General features: G+C 37.4%; 1 protein-coding gene across 2 annotated transcripts in view; it reads right to left on the bottom strand.

Annotated features, from left to right (window-relative positions):
• The window catches only part of CADM1 (cell adhesion molecule 1), a 320,221-nt gene that overhangs the window by 65,639 nt on the left and 235,016 nt on the right, over positions 1–19,566 (bottom strand). For both annotated transcript variants that reach the window (XM_006912791.3, XM_015590134.2), the window contains exon 2: positions 27–173. In XM_006912791.3, the coding sequence (XP_006912853.1) occupies positions 27–173 (147 nt within the window). The remainder of the gene's footprint in view (positions 1–26; positions 174–19,566) is intronic.

The raw sequence follows: 19,566 nt of genomic DNA, 5'->3' as shown, positions 1-19,566 counted from the left end.
TGAATACTATAGAGATAGAAACTTACGCCTGAAGTCCCTGAAATAAATGGTCTGCCTGTTGGGATTCAGTAGTTGAATCACAGAGTCGTCACTCTTATTGACTTGGCAGCTGATGGTTGCAACTTCTCCTTCGATAACTGTCACGTCTTTCGTAAACAAATTCTGTCCATCACCTTTAAACAAAAGGAAAAAAGGTCAGAAAGAAATTTCCATCAATTAAAATTTGGTTAATGAGATCAATTAAAATGAGAAACAAAATGTGTGTTTAGAAAATGGACACCAGTAGCAGCATTTGGTATGGCTCGCATACTTTTCTCCATAGACCACGAAATGAGTCTATTAATCCGAGATACATCTAGGGGCAAAATATGACTAAGCCTGGAATCAACGTGCTCTCAAAAGTTGTGATGCCAACATTCCAGCCTCTAGTATTTTATACTAGTTGAGTAGTGTGTTGGAGAGTTATGGAAAGGTCAGAGGCTTTTATGAGGAGCTGCAGCTGTCACAAACGGATCAGCAGAGATACATATACTCAGCCTCGGCTCACATGCCATTTTGCTAAGCTGTATGGTCACCTCACAGAAAAGGGGCCACTTAATAGAAGTAGGTAGGACAGACCAGTAAACAATCTTGTCTTGTCAGTGGATGTCAGCATTCCTAATGTACAGTAGTCCCCCCACTCCCTTATCCATGGGGGATATGTTCCAAGACACCTTGTGGATGCATGAAACTGATAGTACTGAATCCTACTTATACAAATACCGAACCCTATACATACATACACATACATACACACCTATACATACATACATACACACCTATAATAAAGTTTAATTTATAAACTGGTCACAGTAAGAGATTAAACAATAACATAATAGAACAATTACAACAAGATGCAGTTGACACTTGAACAATGTGGGGGCTAGAGGCACCAACACCCCACCTGCCATGTAGTCGAAAGTCCAAGAATAACATTTGACTTCCCCAAAAACTCAACTACTAATAGCCTACTGTTGACCGGAACTTACCGAGCATATAATCTGTCTATTAACACATATTTTGTATGTTATATGTATTATATACTGTATTCTTACAGTAAAGTTAGAGAAAAGAAAATGTTATTAAGAAAATTATGAGAGAAAATACATTTACAGTACATTTTTATTGGAAAAAACCCACATATAAGTAGACCCGCTCAGTTCAATCCTGTGTTATTCAAGGGTCAAAAGCTATGTGAAAATGTTCTCCCTCTCTCTTTCTCTCAATCATAATTTTTATATTTTCCAATCCAAACCTAGTTCTGAATCTGTATAACCTCCCTCATTGCAGTAAATGGCTTGCTGTCACTCCTTTCAGGGGATCCCTTGCTGAAGTCTTTGTATAGGTGCAACACATTGCCGTCGATCAGAACGCGTTTTCTGTTCAAGTCTTCCACCCACAAAATTAATGCCTTTTCCATCTTAACTAAGCACTTATCATACACAGTGGCTATAACTTTTGCAGTCTGAAGTGCAACAGCAAAACTAGCATGTATTTCTTCTTCTTTCACAATTTCATGGATAGAAGATTCATTCTTATCATAGATCTTAGCAACCAGCATATGATTTTTTTCGTTTCTTATTGAGTCAAAAACTTTCACTTTTTCACTTGAAGAAATTACTTACAGCCTCTCTTTAACATATCCGAAGTGCCAGCATCACTATGCTACTCTTGTGCTTTAGGGCCATTATTAAGTAAAATAAGGGTGACTTCAACAGTCAGTCTGATAATCCAGATGGCTGCTAAGTGACTAATGGGCAGGGAGTGTATACGGATAATGTGGACACGCTGGACACAGGGATGATTCACGTCCCAGGTAGGATGGAGCAGGACGACTTGAGATTTCATCATGCTAATCAGAATCGATCACAAATGAAAAGTTATGATTTACTTCTGGAATCTTCTATTTCATATTTTCTGACTATGGCTGACTGTGGGTAACTGATGCCACAGAAAGCGAAACCATGGACAGGCAGTTCAGTTATTTATTGTGTGGGAGTGAGGACCTACCTATGACTCTTTGGAATCTCAATAAAATCCTGGAAAGGTTTACAGTTCGTTTCTTACTCTGCTCTCAGATACACCTTCTTGACTCACCCAAAGGCAATACTGAACTATGTAGATTTCCATCTTTTAACCATTTAGAAAACCTCTTCCAGAACACATCAAAAAGTCAAGGCTTTAGATCCACTGATATAATAGGGCTTATCTCCAGATCTGGTTTGTCTGTTGCTTTTAACCTTAGTGACAATGGCCAGGGCCCCTCGTATATATCCTAATTGTTCCACAGCACAAGTAGGAGAGAAGAGTTCAATTCGGAAGCAAAAGATGAAGTAATTATCAAATGTCCAATTCTATATCTGGCATAGCAGGAGATATAGAAGAATATGACACTGTTCTAGCCTTTAAGAAGCTGCAATGTGGGTGGAAACTGATTTCTAATCCCCATTTATAGAACATGAGTGTAGTACCGTCAATAGGTATTAATGGTCAACCAGGAAGAGGGAGGCAGACATTACTTTTCAGCTGTATGATCTCAGGTAAATCTTTTAAAGAACTTGGGCTAGTTTCTCCTCTACAAAATGGGGATAGTAACTAAAAGCTACCTCACAGAGCTGTTGGGAGGATTAAGAAAGATAAATATAAAGCATTTAGCACTGTGTCTGGCTTCTCATAAAACTGAATAAATAGTAGCTGCTATCGTCATTACCATCATCATTTCTTTAGATGTCAGATCCAAATATTTATTCAGCAACTATTATGTGTTAGGAGTAGTATGGATATAAGAATGAAAGCTCATTCATTGTCTCTGATCTCAAGGTGCTCTCTTTGTAATTATATATCAACTCAGCGTGGCTTATTCACTCCCTAAAAAACTCTGTCACATTAAGAAACAAAGGTCAAAGATAAATACTATTCTAAAAAAAAATGAGACAGCATAAATAAAGATGCAATTAGAGTCAGTGGAGGATTCCACCTGCTATCATATTTCTGCTGAAGGATCCTTTTTGGCAAGACACAGTGAGGAAATGTGAGAAGGGGTGTCTAAAATGGCTTTCAGCCAAATCCACCTAGAAATAGACTAACCTCTGTTAGAGGATTAGAAAAGAGAAAACTAGAGGGATAAGGAAGAAATTATTAGAGCCACAGATAAACAAAACTTCTTGGTGCTTGAGGAATAAACCAAAATGAAACCCAACCGTGAGATCTCTAATCCATGGAATTAACCTGGGTGTGAGAACGCGGGCCCACAGGGCTTGTAGTGAGTGAAAAGGTAAATCTGCCCTAGCTTGATGCGGCAGTGAATGCTCAGTGGGCTGAACAGTGTTACAGAATAACAACAAAGAGAGCGATCAGGAAAAAATGAAGGGATGCTTATTTTTTCCTCAGTGGATTACTGTGACAAACACAGAATTCAGAACCCAGCTGGAGGGAGCAGTTTATTCCCAGATTTGAGAAAAGAACAAGGAAAAAGGAATTCCTGCCAATCAAGCAAGCTTTTCAAGGTGGTTTTGCTGGCCTGGCAAAAGTATGTACAGAAAGGACAATACCCTTATTTCCTCAGGGTAACCCAATCTAGTAAGAAAATGAAGGAAAAATTAAACGGCACAATTCAAATGCTATAACTGTCTCGAGTCATGGGACTTGCCTTGAGGAGACCAGAATACCAAATGGGGTCTACTGGGTGGTGGGGGAGATTTCTTCTATCTAAAGGAAGTTTATCAGCAGCACAAATAAGAACCTTCTGTTTATGAAAGGAACATAGAGAAAGGCTACTAGGTGACTGGCCTTAATCCCTGCGACATAATCCATGGCCTTATAGATACTACTGTCTTGCAGCTACTGTGACTTAAAGCCAGTTGCAATTCAATTATGCTCTAATAGAAAACTCCCTATAGAAATAACTATATACTTTTAGTCTTTTCTTGGAATACTAGTATATTCTGAGTAGCATGCTATATTCATATTAAGGCTATGAAACATTTGCACAAGAGATGAGATTAGAGAGGAGTTGACTATGTTTTTGTGTTTTAAGCAATAGAGGTAATACAACAGAATCTGAAGGTTTTTTCCCTTTGTTTTTTAAAAAGTCTAAACGTTCTTAATTATTACTTAAAAGTAAGTAACATAAGACCAGATTGGTGTAATGTATTATTATGGAATAAACCATTCAGGCAAAATTTTTGCCAGCTGCGAGTTTTTGCCCTTCCTAGGCTTTGGCACATACTGTGCTCTGCCAATCTGTGGTGGTTCATCATCATTGTTGTATTAGTTTTTTGAAATCTCTAATGCCACCCTAAAACACAGTATCTCAGAAAATGACAATTCTTAGATATGTTAACATGGTTATAATACTAATGCTAAAAAATTATAAGTGATAATGAAATATTTTGCTGAAAGATATCTAAGTGCCTTGGCTGATGGTAATGGCCCAAGGATGTCTCACTCTGTAAAAATCATTGATAAATTATATGGGTCAGCTGGACAGTAGTTATATTAAACAGAGCTCCATATTTTGTGGCTCTGTAAGATGGCTGAAATGGAATAATAATGACCTATTTATTCAAGGCAAAGGAAGTGAATTGACAGTGATGAAAATATGATATGTATGTCAGTACTCTTAACTGCCTGGAGCCTTTATGTAAAAATAATTTCTGCTCACATCCTCAAATATTTCTTCCAAACAGAAGGGTGCACTGTGACTTGATAAATTTCCCCTTGAAACAGATATCATGACAATTATTAGGTTGTTACAGAACACAATTTGATGTGTAGCAGAAGGGTACAAACGGGCAACTTTGGTTCTTTTCTTAAATAATCCATTTAAAAAAATCTTTCCGATTTTCTAAAACTTAATTAGCAGATACATTGTCAAGGCAGAAATAGCACATGTTCTGGGCAAAAGAAAGCAAGTAGGTACACTATACCATGGCCATTAAAGAAGGCTGTTAACAGCAAGGTAATTTATTTTAAGGGTGGAACAATGTCTGACATGTATAGACATTTTTGACTGCTAATTGGTATATACGGGTGAGGTCTGGGAGACACAATCAGACTGGATTTTAATTTATAGCAGCGACTGTATTCCCTATGACTTTCCTATTTGCCCCACAATTTCTAAAAATAAAACTCTGGCATTGGAGAGGCCCATTCACTCACAGGAAAGTCTCCCAAAGTAAACTGGAAGTTGCTATGGCACATTCATTATAAGGAAGAGAAAACATATTACCTTAAAAAAGATAAAATCTATTTTGATGATTAGTAAAGACCATTTCAGCCGAGTTGGTTAGGGCTGGAATGGGGGGTGGGGATGCAGTTGGCTCATAAATCTCCTATTAATTCACTCTTCAATTGGCTTTACTCATAGAGTCTTTCCTGAAACATCATTTTATCATAAACTTTATTTAAATGACATTACACAAAATACTAGCATTGACTGTAATCTATTCATTCAACAATATGGCCACCTGAAAGGGCGATAGGCCAAATCTTAAGGCAAGAAGCCCAAATGAGAAATGGCACTCTCATACACCAGAAAGTGGGAAAGGGAACATCTATCCAGTGGTAGGCACTGTGCTAGTTGCTTTGCATACTTTTCTCTCTCAAACTCGGAGTTTTCAATATCCCCACTTTATAGGCTAAGAAACTGAGACACAGAGAAATCTAAATAAGTTGCCTGATGTAATCCAGCTAAGTGGCCGAGCTGGTGTTTGAATCCAGTTCTATCAGCTTCTCTAGTCCATACAGTTTGTACTTTTTAACCAGCCAACAACAGTATTTGTTGCCAAGGTTCCACTGGCTCTGCCTTGGAATATTTACTTGTCTTTAAAGAAGGTTGTTTCCCTGTGAGCAACTTCTGATTTTTTTTATTTCCATAATTTATCCGGAACACAATTACATACTTCAAGATGAGAGAGGAACTGTCCTGAATGTAAAACACCTTGTTTACTACTGCTTCCTTCTTTTAGCACTCAGCACACTTTGCCCCTAGAGAATGCCTTTATTGCCAGTGCATGGCGGGCATTTGCCAGCACCGAGAGTTCTCGCCCCCGCTGCCCAGCTGTTAATAAATAAAGCACTTCATTTACACCGGGAGAGTCTCTCCAGTCAAGTCTATAATAAAAGGGCAAGTCATAGTTAGAACAGAATTTGGTTTATACTATGGCAACTATGTAAACTCTTACTGACACTGAGGAGCACCAATGACTCTTAACTGGGAAGACAGTTTGCCCAGAGAAAGAGCAAATAAAGTCCCCTGACCTACTCCTCCAGTAGCAAAATCATATTAGGGAAACCTTTTCTTTTTCTCTATTTTTTTCCTCTGCTGTATGGAAGACTGAACCTAATATTAAATCACCACTGTCAGGTTGTCTAAATAGGCAAAAGTCAAACTAAAAATACAGATTGTCCGAAAAAAAAAAACCCCCCCAAAAAAAACATCCTGCCGGCGATCAGTGTGGTCATTAATTTAAAAAAAGCCACCATAGTTCTTGAAATTTTACACTAATTAAAGGCTTGAGATTATTAATTCTTTCCCTCTAAGAGGTATCCAAATTTAGACTTTACAAAGAGTCAAAAAACTTGCATGTTTTTGAAAACCGTATGGGAGCCCTCTGTGTCTTCGAGCTTCAAATGGCTTTTTCCCCAGTCTCATTTCTGTTGGATCCTATATCACCAACTTGAAAGAACCACCAATAAAACCATCACCAACAGAGGCATTATATAATTCCTGCTAACACGAGAGCTAGCACTAGAACTGAATACATTTCAGGAGAAGAAAAAAAATTTAGATTCTGTTAAAACCCAGAGGGAAAAATTTTTCTAACTGCATACGTTCCCTCAAGTGAATGTAAACACAGTGTTCACTACAAATCATTAACAAAGCCATTAAGATTTGATTTCTATCTAAGCAATTATTGTCAGCATATTTTGTACATTTCCTTTAAAAGACTCAATCCTATCTTTCAATTCATTAAACTGTTCCTTGCATTTACAGAGTTTTATATCAAATCAGAAACCTATTTGAATTAATAAGAATTACAGTAAAAGTAATTTGAAAATAAATTATTTGAAGTTCAAGCCATGAAAGCTTTTGATGAAAGAATTGAGTCCCATTTAAATATTACAGTAACATTTTTAGTCATCCAATGTGCAGATGAGAGTCAGTGAGAACCAGTGTCCAAAATGAAGAGTCCATCAACTGCGGGTTAAAGTTAAGGGTGAGACCTCTTCAACATAAATACAACTCTTTATTTCAAAGAGAGGCAATACTTCAACCTTTATGAATACTTGAATATTTATTTAAAATCAAAAGCATTAAATCTGTCTGCTGTTTACAAAGCTTCTATTAGCCTTCTTGATCCTCATCCATGTTTTGCTATCCTAAGCAGTAAAGTTGAATATGCTGATTGTCTGCTCCAAGGAGTGTCTGTCTATTCAATGGTCAAAATAATGAATGTGAACCATATAGCTCACAAGCTTACAGTTAAAATAAACTAAACCAACTCAACAAATAACTGAGCGGGCAAGAGTATGTGACACTGACCGAAATATTTCATTGTGCCACCTTCTTTTTCATGAAACCTTTATGGCAGGGTCCCCAACCTTTTCAGCACCAGGGACCAGTGTTCCTATGAGAATCTAACATCTAACGCTCTTAGGTGGAGCTGAGGGGGTGATGCTAGTGCTGGGGAGCAGCTGCAAATACAGATCAAGCTTCATTGGCTTGCCTGCTGATCACCTCCTGCTGTGTGGGCCCCTGTTTCTAACAGGCCATTGACAGGTACCGGTCCACAGCCTGGGGGCTGGGGACCCCTGCTTTATGGAACCCAGAGAGAAGATACATCAAAAATCACATGGCAAGTGTGAGGCACAGTCAAGAGTAGAGGCCACATCTCCTAATGGGTCATCAAGGTATTTCTATTCTTGGCTATTTCTAAATAACATTTATTGATTTGTTTCTGATTAAAAAAGCACTATATTCTTGACGTGTGTGTGTATGTGTGTGTGTGTGTGTTTTAAAGCTTTGTTTCACAAGTAATATTTGTAACACTGTATCCTATGGAATGGAGATGGTCAAGATCTCATAAATCTCTTGTGATATGACTACTGTTCTGTCATTTGAGCTTAGGGAAGAAAAAATATTGAATTTAATCTAATCTCCTTTTATAATCAGTAAAAGGTGAGGGAAATTTTTGAATGGCAAGTTAAAGAGTAATCTTCCTCAGTGCTGGTTTTTTCTTCAATTAAAATTGTTGATTTCCCCTGAATACAAAACAAAAAATATCATTTGATACAACATTAAGCTATTCATGAATATTCTGTATACACATTCTTGTTTAGTTGACTAATGGCAAATTAACGTTCTCTATTTTAGTTTAAACACATACTATAGGTATGTTTGATTAGCACTGAATTCCAAAAGCTGATTACTATGCATGCTTTGATTATGTAATTACATAATAGAGTATAATGGCTCCTTTGGAGTCATTATGATCTATATGGCAAATATGTTTCAGTTTTGCTATAGTTTAAATACACGTTGAGATGACAGCTCATAACAAGGCTCCACTTTTCAGTCTTATCAGCTAAATGGGCATTTTCCCATTCATCCTAACATCTTCTTGACACCAATTAAGGCCTATTGTGTCAAGATGCACACGCTTTTGAGAAATTCCCTTTGTTTTCTTGGCATTCAAAAAAGGACATTAATTTTAAAAGCTGTATTAAGCAAAAGGCCTGGTTTAAAAAAAAAAAAGCTGAAATTCCATCCTTCATCCACCCTTTGAAAGGTCTGCAGGGAATCACATCTAGTTCATTAATCACTGTTCAGACAACCACAAGGGGGTTAAAGATGGAATTTCACCTTTAACTCCAAAATACACATGAAGGGGGAACAGCCAAGAATACTGATGTTTACAGTGGTGGCTTGCCACTATGCACTCAGTTCAGAGTCTGTCTAAACATCAACCACATCAACTTTACAAAGATCCATTTCTGCAAATCTCATGTCTTGCGACATTCCTTATATTTGGAAGCTGCTTTTGAAAGAGATAGTTAAGAAATAGCACAGCCAGATTTCACCTTCACCTAGTTCTTGATGGATCTAAGGCTAATGAAACTTACTTAGTGAATAGATTTTTGTTAATTCTACTGTCAAGTTATAAACTGGAAAGTAGTCAAGTTTAAAAACATGACAAAGGTTATTATAAAGAATTATGTAAAGTTTCTCTTGTTCTCCTGAAATCCTTTTATACTATTTCATTTACAAGAAGAGTTATTTCTCCTTTTCTCTCAAGAGAATGAATGATCTCTTATACCATACAAAGCCAAAGGTGACCTGAATCTTAACTTTAAAATAAGCATCAAGCTGTTTTTAACTTTGTGTCTATTGTTTTTCAACATTAAGACTGAAGAACTGAGGTCAAGCACGGTCCAACTTGTATTTACATATAGGATGAGTATCTCTTTTGTGAAAAGAAACATTGATTAGACCTGTGAAAGTTCTTTTCAAGGAAGACTGTGACAAAACTTGCTATAGCATCTGTGCTTATGCTATTTCAATTTTAAACTCACATTAGCTTTTCCTTTTAAAAGAGTCTGAGCTCAATGGACTTTTTAATCACAGCCCACAGCACTAAAGGGGCAAAGCAATTATGATGCTTAAGCTGCCTGATCCCATAAAATTTAGAGGTGCAATTCCCTCTGGAGGATGTTTGTGGGGAGTGATACCCATCCACTAATCATAAGATCGGAATTAGCTTTTCCATTAAAATTCACTTATCAAAGAAGCAAAGGGCAATAAAAGAAACTAATATAAAAATAAACCATAAAAGATAATAATAATCATGGAATCCTTTTGCTCTTCACACTGAAAGGTGAAAATCTCAGACTTTATTCTCCACTCACTCCTTTTCATAGCTGGACAGGTTTCATGGCCTTTTTGTTCATCAAAAAGATAGCATCTTTTTTTGGAGAAAAGATAGCCTAACCTTGAAGAAAAACTCCCTCCAGTGGACAGGTTTTGTGAGAATTAAAAGAGAGAGGAAAAATAGAGCCTCCAAAGTAGAAAAGTCACTGTTTTATTTGCTTGTGAGATGGCGCTGAAATCACCTTGCGGAAGAGTCATTTTAAGCCTGTTAAATCTGCTTAGAGATTCTTAGGAGAAAAGGGGCTCTTAAAAAATATTAATTAAGAAAGAACCACAGTCAGTCGCCTTGGACTTTGGAGAACAATTTGAAGACAGAGGCTTCTTATAAAACCAATTATGTTGGCAAAGAAAGTAGTTTCTTCTCAATGGTTTGATTCTGTGATGCTTATTCATGGCACAGGAAGAATAGAACAATTTTAGATTGAGCTGCTTCAGTAGCAATTCAAAGCTGGGTGGTGGTTCCAGCATTTCAAAATATATTGATTCTTTTAGACAAAATGTGCTGAAGGCCAACTGCTGATCTTCTGTATCAGCTACTTTGCTAATGAACTGATAATATGATACTATGCTCTCTGGGATATATTAAACGACAACTTTGCAGAGTGAAAACTAGTTGTACAAATTTCTGCTGTCTGAGCATGGACTCCCTGGGAAGACAGTCATGTTCTGAAAGAGATGAATTGTGTAGCTAGATGCTGGAATCTAACAAATCTCAGACTTGACTCACACCATCCAGTGTGGTCATGGGTCCCAGTTAGCTTAAGCCTGAGATAATGGGAATCCATAATTTTAATTTACATATCGAGCTATCTACATTTCCCAAATCGAAGCTATTAATAACTAAAACAAAAGTTTACATGCCTAAAACTCAAAAAAAAAAAAAAAAAGAAAAATATTTAAAAATCACAAAGGAAGATACAAATATTAGGTTCTATTATTCCTATAAGGACTTAAGGGAACTTGGATTTTTCTCTTACCCCAAATCATTTAGTATATACACTGCTGCTGCCTCTGGTGAGCTCTCACTCTGTAAGAAAATATAATGTTGCCTTTTTCTAACTAAATGAAAAGAAGAATTTAGGATTTCAATTCTGGAGATGGCCACCTGACTCTACTGTGGTCACTATCACTTAAATACTTTTCGATATCCCTCACTCACAGCATATTAGAGACGCAGATTGTTTACAATACTTGCTGTTACTAATGGCTCCTCTACATTTTTTTTTTAAATTGAATTTCCTTACAACCCCAACTTTAAGTCTTAATGAATGTGGCATGTCTATATACCCCATTTTTTAAACCCTGCTTTTAAACACTCAATTTAACATCATTTTCCCTTTGATAAGAGGTATTATGGTTAAACTTGGGTCACTTTTTGTTTTGACTCACTAAAAGCTGATTTTTTTTCCTTTTGCACTGCCTCCAGGGTGTTAAAAGACTAACGCTATAGGATATTTAAAATCACAAGGCTATAACATGTAATAATAATTATTACACACAAGGAAGAAATGGAAGCGACAGCTTTTTACCACATCTGGAAGCAAGAGAAACAAATTCTTTCTTTTCCAAAGTATTTATTATTATTTTAGTTTTTTACTATCAAAAAAATTCTGTTTCTGAGGGGAACATTATTTTAATCATCTGCATAACAATTGCTAACATATTTTCAAAATGTTTTCTCTGTGCCAGGAGCTATGCTTCGTTTTTTTAGGTTATCTTATTTAATCCTCACAGCAATATTTTACCAGAATACCCATTATATAGTTGAGGAAACTGAGATTTATTATACTATATTATACTATATGTTATTATACTATATTATACTATGTATTGTATACTATGTGTAGTATACAATTATATTAATGAGGCTTTATAATGCTAAAAGAATGAAGGAGAACTAATAGAAGAATCTACTATATCTCATTATATGATTTAGGAATAAAACTTAAGTAATACTTTCGCCATATAAAAATATTTGAAGCCTACCAGCAACAGGATGTTCGATATGCATCACCGCTAAAACTAGCTCTATAACCATAGTCTAAATACTGGCTGGGCCTTTAGTATTCAGAGAAAAGATGTCTATTCTGCAGAATGATCTGGACTCAAAAGGCTGCTCAACTCCAACTTCAGGCATTTACAGTATCTGCTTCAAGGGCATTCATTAGTATTGACAATCTATGTCACTGAAATTTGGCTGTAACAGCAGTCTCTCTCTGCCTCTCCTCGTTCACTTTCCTGCCAACAAGAGCCATTGAAAACCTTCCAAATTTAAAGCTTAGAGCCGATAGGACAAGCAAGTAAGGATATCAGTTGGAACATATCAGATATGGACTCAGAGTGAATGTCAGCTTCAACTATACAGACATTACTATACAGAAACAGAAAATGGGGAAATGAGAGGGGAGATATTTCATATTCTTATGCTAGAGAGTATTCCAAGTATGTGTAATATGGTTTGTTCAAGAAACAGCTGTAAATCCATGATAATCATCATGCTGAATAATGCTGCAACATTCAACTTACTTACATCTCCTACCAGGAAGGCAAGTAGCTTTGGACTATTATATGAAATGACAATTTCTTAGCTGGAAAATTGGGTTCTGTGACTAAGGCCCTTATTTGGTAAGTTATTCCCTCTATCATCCGTCAGTCATAAAGCAAGTGGTAGTTTTTTAACCTCTGGCTCTTGAGTTGCTGGCCCCAGCTGAGTCTGGGAAGAAGCACACGAGTTAGAAAGCTCTTTTTAAGCCAGAGTTTGATGAAGGGATTGCCTGTGGAGAGTGGCCAAAGGAGATTCCAGATTTTACTTTCATGATTGCCAGGTGTCCAGAACAAAGCCTGTCATGTCAGTCGGGTATGCACCATAACTATACAAATTTGTGCCACTATAAAAATAACTTGATTAGGATTGTCTGAGTGTGGGTTGCTCATGAATTATCATTAAAGTTAGAGATCTGTCATAAGGACATTATTTGGTGCCTTATTTTTCACTTGCAAGAGGGTATTTAAGGAGGAATGAGAACATCAGACTTGGAGAACAGGAATTTGTGCCACAGTTCTGAGCTTACCGGTGGTAAAACTAGGAAAACTGAAAACCTGAATCTGTTTTTATATTTTGAAAAGGGTAAATGACATCTCTTCTTTGGGGTTTATTATGAGAATCAAGTGAGGAAATGTGTGCGACAGTATTTTTTAAGCTCCAAAAATGCTAAAAACAGGATATAACCTTCTCTTCCTCCAACTTCTTCACCAGCATCATCACTATCTCCAAGCAGCCTCTTTCCTATTACTAGGATCTTATCTTCCATAATCTGATGGAATTTTTTTTCCATTTCAGAGCTTTCGCTATTATTCTTTTTATTCCAAGGCTAACTAAAATGCACAGAGTAAATTAAGTCATCTTCATTGCTCATGTTAAATTGTAAACTAAAACCACTGTAAGTATGAAAAGTATAAGGCGAATAGCAGATATAGGCAGGGGACTGGTCATTTGAAATTAGGTTCAATCTACAGCATTAAAAACATGACTTATTTTTTATGGCCCTCCTTTATATATAGGACTGTAATTAATTCCAAGAACAAGCTGCATGTTCTAAGGATGTGAAGGATCACCAGTGTTAGGTTAATAACGTAATACCTCGCCCTCACTGGAAAACTGCAACAGTCAACACCTCAGATACCTAGCTAGCATCTGGAGGGAATGTGACATTTCACAAAAGTGAGCTTCCCATATGACTGAATCTTTCTCTAAAGACTAAAATTAAAATAAAATGAAACAAAATAATTTCCACAAAGCTTGTTGACTTCCCTATTTTGTCCTATACTCCCATACTGGGAGGATTCCAGGAGTTAAGAAAATATGTAGGAATGTTTGGTCCTTCTCTAAACGATTTCAGCCTTGTTAGGCTCGTATGTGTCTCCTGTTGCTTCCCTCCAATGCTGGCCATCACTTTTCACAGAAAATCCCCTCCTTTATTATTAAGTGTAAGAGCTTTGAGAAAGCTACTGGGGTGGATGTTTTTCCAGTTTACTAGTGTGTTCCTGGATGTGTCTAGGATGTTTGAAGTCTCTAGAAACCTAACCTTCACCAAGTAATATGTTCCTGTGGCATGAAGAGGTATAATTTTCCTCCTTCATGAGACAATGGACGAAGGAAAAGTAAGTGCACAGACAAAATATAATTAATACGATTTCGTTTAGTTTGACAATTATACTTTGACACTAATAGATATTCTTAGGTAAAAATCTACGTTTGAATGCAGGAAGCAAATCAATAAGAAATTGGTGACTGACATTAGTTTGTTACTGACATTAACTTCTTATGTTGTTATTAACGGTTCAAACCCTCTATTACTAATCTATTTATAAAAGCAGGAAAACTGCCCTTGGTGGAATTCCTACTCATTTTGCAGAGTCCGGCTCAAAGTCATTCACTTTCTCTATGAAGCTCTCACGACTCCCCAGGTTTTTAGGTTTCTGGCTCACAGTGTGTTTACTTGTTTTAGTCTCAGCACTCATTACACGGAGAGTTGTACGGTCATTCGTTTATAGGGTTGTTTCCTTCTCTTGATTTTGATCTGGGTTCAAATGCTGGCACTGCCAGTTATTAGCTAGACCTTGGAAAAAGTTACTTAAGCTAAGCCTCAGGTTTCTCACATGTAAAATAGGTATAAAAATACCTCTCTCACTAGGATATGTTGCAAACCAAATGGGATAATCAGTGTATCCATACTGCATGAGAGCTGGCACATAGGTTGTGTGTCCCCAAAATACTAATTAGTATTATTATAATTATTTTTGCTCCCTGAGAACAGTCTACTTCTTCATCTTTTATTCTCAAAGCATAGTACAGTGTCAGCTTATAAAGCAAGTGTTAATAGATGCTTATTGAATAAAGTTTCTAAATAAAGGGCTGTTTTAAGACCTTAATAGGCCCCAGGCACTCTCGTTTTTGGAGATAACAAGTCTATTAACATCAAAACATATTAAGTTGTATCCATATCTCACATTAAATATAATTTTGAATTTAAAATTTCAAAGGATTTTTATAATTTTGCTTTTGAAATTATTAATTCCAATTGTATATTTTATTATAAAGCCAATACATTTTCTCTCCCATGGCTCATTTTCACAGGGCTCTTGAAAAGAAAAAGGCTCTAGTATTGTGCCTATAGTGCTCAATGGAGAAAACAGCCCTGCTTCAAGAGGTTCCTGAGGTTGCGAGGGAGACAGACATATGTACACACAGTGACAACACAACGTGGTAAGACTTAGAAGTCACTAATCTGCTGTGGGAACCTGGAAGAGGGACAACTCAGTCAGGATAGGGGTGCAGATTCTAGAGGGGGGAAGAGGAGGCATTTGAAAAAAGAATCATGGCATGTTTAGAACAAGGAAAGAGCATAACATGCTCTGAAGAGTGACAGAAAGGTACGCTTTCTGGAAAGGTCACAAGGTCCAGATATTGAAGGACACTGTATGCCAGGCTAGGGAATTTGTGCTTTATCTTGTAATTAATAGGGAGCCATTAAGTGATTTTAATCCAGGGAGTGATATGATCATACCTGTGTTTTGAAAGATAATGTTTATGTGGAGAGGGAGGGAAGACTGGAAATAGGAAAAAGGCTGGAGCCAAGAAGATCAGTTAAGAGACTTCTGCCACAGAGTAATCACAGCTGATAAGAGCCAGGTAAGGGAACATGGAGAGGAGAAAGCAGAGCTTACGTTGGGAGGAATGAGTGAGGAGTTGAGAACACTTCGAGGTTAGGAATATGGGCTTTGGCATCAGTTGGTTTTTCAATTCTGTAAAGGAGGCCTAATGTGTTCCTTAGACGTCTCTACTAAACTGCTAATGTTTAGTGGCCTTCTAAGACCAGCGGAGAGCTACCTTTAAAAAAAGAGTTAGAAGGCACGTTGCACACACATTCTCATCACTTCTGTTGTTCACTACTGAGATGGATTTCTGTAGTACTCACTTGTACCAAAAATAGAATTAGGAAACCTGATGTCTCACCCACCACTACCCCCACTAGAGCCTTGCTATTTTGAGTGGGCAACCAGCAGTTTTGAAAATCCCTGGGAGAGTATTAAGAATGCAGAATCTTAGAGTCACATCAGACCTACTGAGTCAGAATCTGGATTTTAACAAGAGACTCAGATCATTCATATGTACATTACAGTTTGTGGAGCTCTGGCCTAGAGTACAGTAATTCTAAAAGCTTCTTCAAACATAAACATGAGACTGATGGCTTAACCTAGGAAGATATTAGCAAGAGGTATATTTCTAGACGACTTGTTTCAGGGAAACTGGTGAACCAGTGAGTCTCATGAGAAAGATCACGAATCCCTAAGGCCAAGTGAGGTCGGTCTCCGGGGAGAAATGTGGCTTCAGCAACTTCTTGTTTAAAAAGAGATTTTTAAAAATTCAAGTTTGCATGAAGACAAATTGATACAGGTCATTCATGAAGTTAGTAGGAATTAGAATCTAGCACTCTTCCTCAAGTTTCATAGAACCATTACATAAATGAAATACTGTCTCCCAAAGCAGCTAGCTGACTGCGACCAAAGCATTAGATTACTCTGCATTCAGCTGCAAAAATGACTACTCTAGCCAAGGCTCTCACACTTACTGAATTTGTCAGTTCATACGCTGTACCCTGGTTAATTTTTGCTTCTCTGGTTTTACCATTGCTACATGTTTTGTGCTCATGTGCACTGAGCCAGTGAAGAAAAAAGAACAAATAGGGAAATGAAGCAAGTGGTCCAAAATGAAAGGGGAAAAGAGGCTGCTGAGGTGTTATGAAAGTGATGAAATTCAACTATATGATTTGAAGGGAAGAGAAAATAAAAACTACTACCCATTACAGCAGGCCTTTTCACTCTGTCCAGTAGATAAAATTTGCTGCAAAAATATAGGTAATGACATAAACAGTAATTTAAGAGAAATAGTAAGAGTCTTAAGCTGGAGGCAAAAAGAAGCAAGCATGGAAAGAGCCTCCTACAATGCTCAGGGGAAGAAAAGGTAAACAACAGTTTCTCTTTTACATGGCCTCTTAATGCACATCCATGGATCAGCCTGGACCGCAGGCCTTGTTTTCGGCTGCTGGATGGAGTGAATGTGCCTGGCTATTCAGATGCGGGCTAACAGCATCCTTAGCAGCCGCTCACAGGAGGAAATAACACTTACCTTGAAAGCAAAGAAGCAAAGGTTTCACCTAAGAGTAACAACCTCAGCCTGGAGAAGTTCTTGCCTATCTCTGAAACTTTATATACCTAGAATTTCAATCCCTGTATCGGCTTCCCAATAAACTTTAATATTATTATTATTATTATTATTATTTTGGTGGGGGGAAAAGGGGGTGGAGCAGCAAAATGGTCGATGCCATGTTCTAGTTTCTGTTTTTCCTGTTCCTTAACATATGGCGATTGCAATTGGTTCGCACTTCATTTCTCTGACAAATGTGTTCTCGTATGAAAGCTTTCCGTATTTTTACCACTGGTGCGCCCAGATGCTTTTACTGCAGCGGGAGCAGATCTCTGAATGGTTTTCTGCTGGGTTACTGAAGTGCAGTTTCAGAGAGAATAATGTTCTGAATTTTGGTCTCTTAAAAAAGTCGTTAGGTTTATGGGCAGTCATGCTTGTCACATTTAGAGTGTGAATTACGTACTTCATGGAAACACAGTTAAACCCCCACAGTTGTGCACAGCCATAATTTCTGCAGAAAAAAGACCAACAATCGGGGGACTTTATTACTACTACTTTTCATGTATAAGATGCCAAAACCAAACCAACCCTCTCAACATTACAAGGTAGTTTTTCTTTTTAAAAAAGTTTTAATTTTTTTTTTTTTTTAAGTAAAGAGAAAGAAAAAAGAAAACCCCTAATGGGCTGCTTGCTGTTCTATTCACATTTTAGATTTGTCAATTTTTGAGTGACTGCCAACACCAGGGACTCTTTGTAGCACCTTGTACTTGGGATATAATAAAAACATGAAATGATTAAAAATACTGTGAGTGTAACTGCAGAAGAGAATATATATCCTGGGCCCTAAGGAAGGCCGTTTCTTTGCAGAATCAGACAGACTCCATTTATGTTATTAAATTGTAGCACTATTCACTGTCCAGGCTGGAAGCTTCCCCACATCTCAAAAGCACTACTATGTTCCAAGCAAACATTAGAACATTAACCTTTAGAATGCTGGTATCCTCTAGCCTGGTAAGTTAGAAGAGCAGGAATTACAAATCCAGAATTATGACATTGTTTATCTGCCACAATGTTCATCTGTCATGTTTCATTTTACCACTAATTCACCTATGAATTAAAAAAAGTATGAGAGTATGAAGATTGTAGAGGTCGAAAGCAGAATAAATTATTAGTATAACTGGTAAGACTAAATAATATTAATAATAACACCAATGAAATGTTTTTTTGAACACCGGCTCTATGCCAGGCACTGTGTTGGTAGTTTTGTACACATCTGTGGTTCTCAGCTTTTTTTTTGGCATGCATCATATTTACCTGGAGGGTTTGTTTGCTGGGCTCTAGTTTTTAATTGGGCAGGTCTGGGGTGGGACCCAAGCATTTGCATTTCTAGTAAGTTGCCAGATGATGCTGCTATTGCTGAACCAGGGACCACACTCTGAGAACTGGAATACATAATCTTACTGAATCCTTCACTGTGTCTATTTTACAGATGAGGAAACCAACGTTTACACAGGGGCTCTACCACTTCATAGCTATATAAACCTGGGCAAGATTCTTAACTTCTCTGGGTCTCTATAAGGGTGACCATTCCTATTAGGACTTTTCTCATGGCCAAATCTCATCCTTTCCATCTAAATGTCCCCCTGACTTTATCCGAATGTTAATCCATGTCCCTTTTCTACTACCCATTACTAGTACCATATCAGCTCAGATTTATGATCTGCCAGCAGTGTTGTGATTAGATGTCATCCCTGTCTTTCTATTACTCCAATATTGATAGATAAAATTCTGTGGTGATGCATCACCTGCCCTTTCAAAGGTTACTGCCAGCAGATGCTAGGAATCAATACAGTTCTTATCTGTCACAAACCACAAGAAAGCATGGTAAACAAGGCTCAATGAAAGGCCTATGAACAGGTCGAAGAGAGAACTCCGAGATGCCCTGTGCCACCAGTTTTGTTCACCAACCTACTCTAGAACTCGACTTTGGAGCTCGACTATCTGTTTCAGATTTGGGCCACATAATACAGTGGTTCTCAGAACTAGGCCCTGGGTCCAAAACCATCCTGGGACCCTTGTCATGAGAGCGGAGGCCAAGAGTCTAAAACTCTACTGTTATTGTAACATGTTACCAAGATCACTAACATATTTGAATTCTTTGGAGGCAAAGGCTAAATAAATCTAAGGGGATAAGGTAGGTTCACTTAAATGTTTTGTTTTCTCCATCTTTCTCTCAATAGGTAGAGTCCCAGTTTTGGGGGAAATAAAGCACAGTCTTTCTAATGTGTTAGGTGTTTATAGCTCAATACATTATGAAAACCAAATGGTGGTTATGCTCTAGATTCCCTAGAAAGCTGTTTTTTTTTTTTTTAAAGTTTATTGGGGTAAC

This window comes from Pteropus alecto, unplaced genomic scaffold (genome assembly GCF_000325575.1).
Source record: "Pteropus alecto unplaced genomic scaffold, ASM32557v1 scaffold224, whole genome shotgun sequence".
Classification (NCBI taxonomy): Eukaryota; Metazoa; Chordata; class Mammalia; order Chiroptera; family Pteropodidae; genus Pteropus; species Pteropus alecto.
This window is presented reverse-complemented; position numbering and strand designations above follow the sequence as displayed.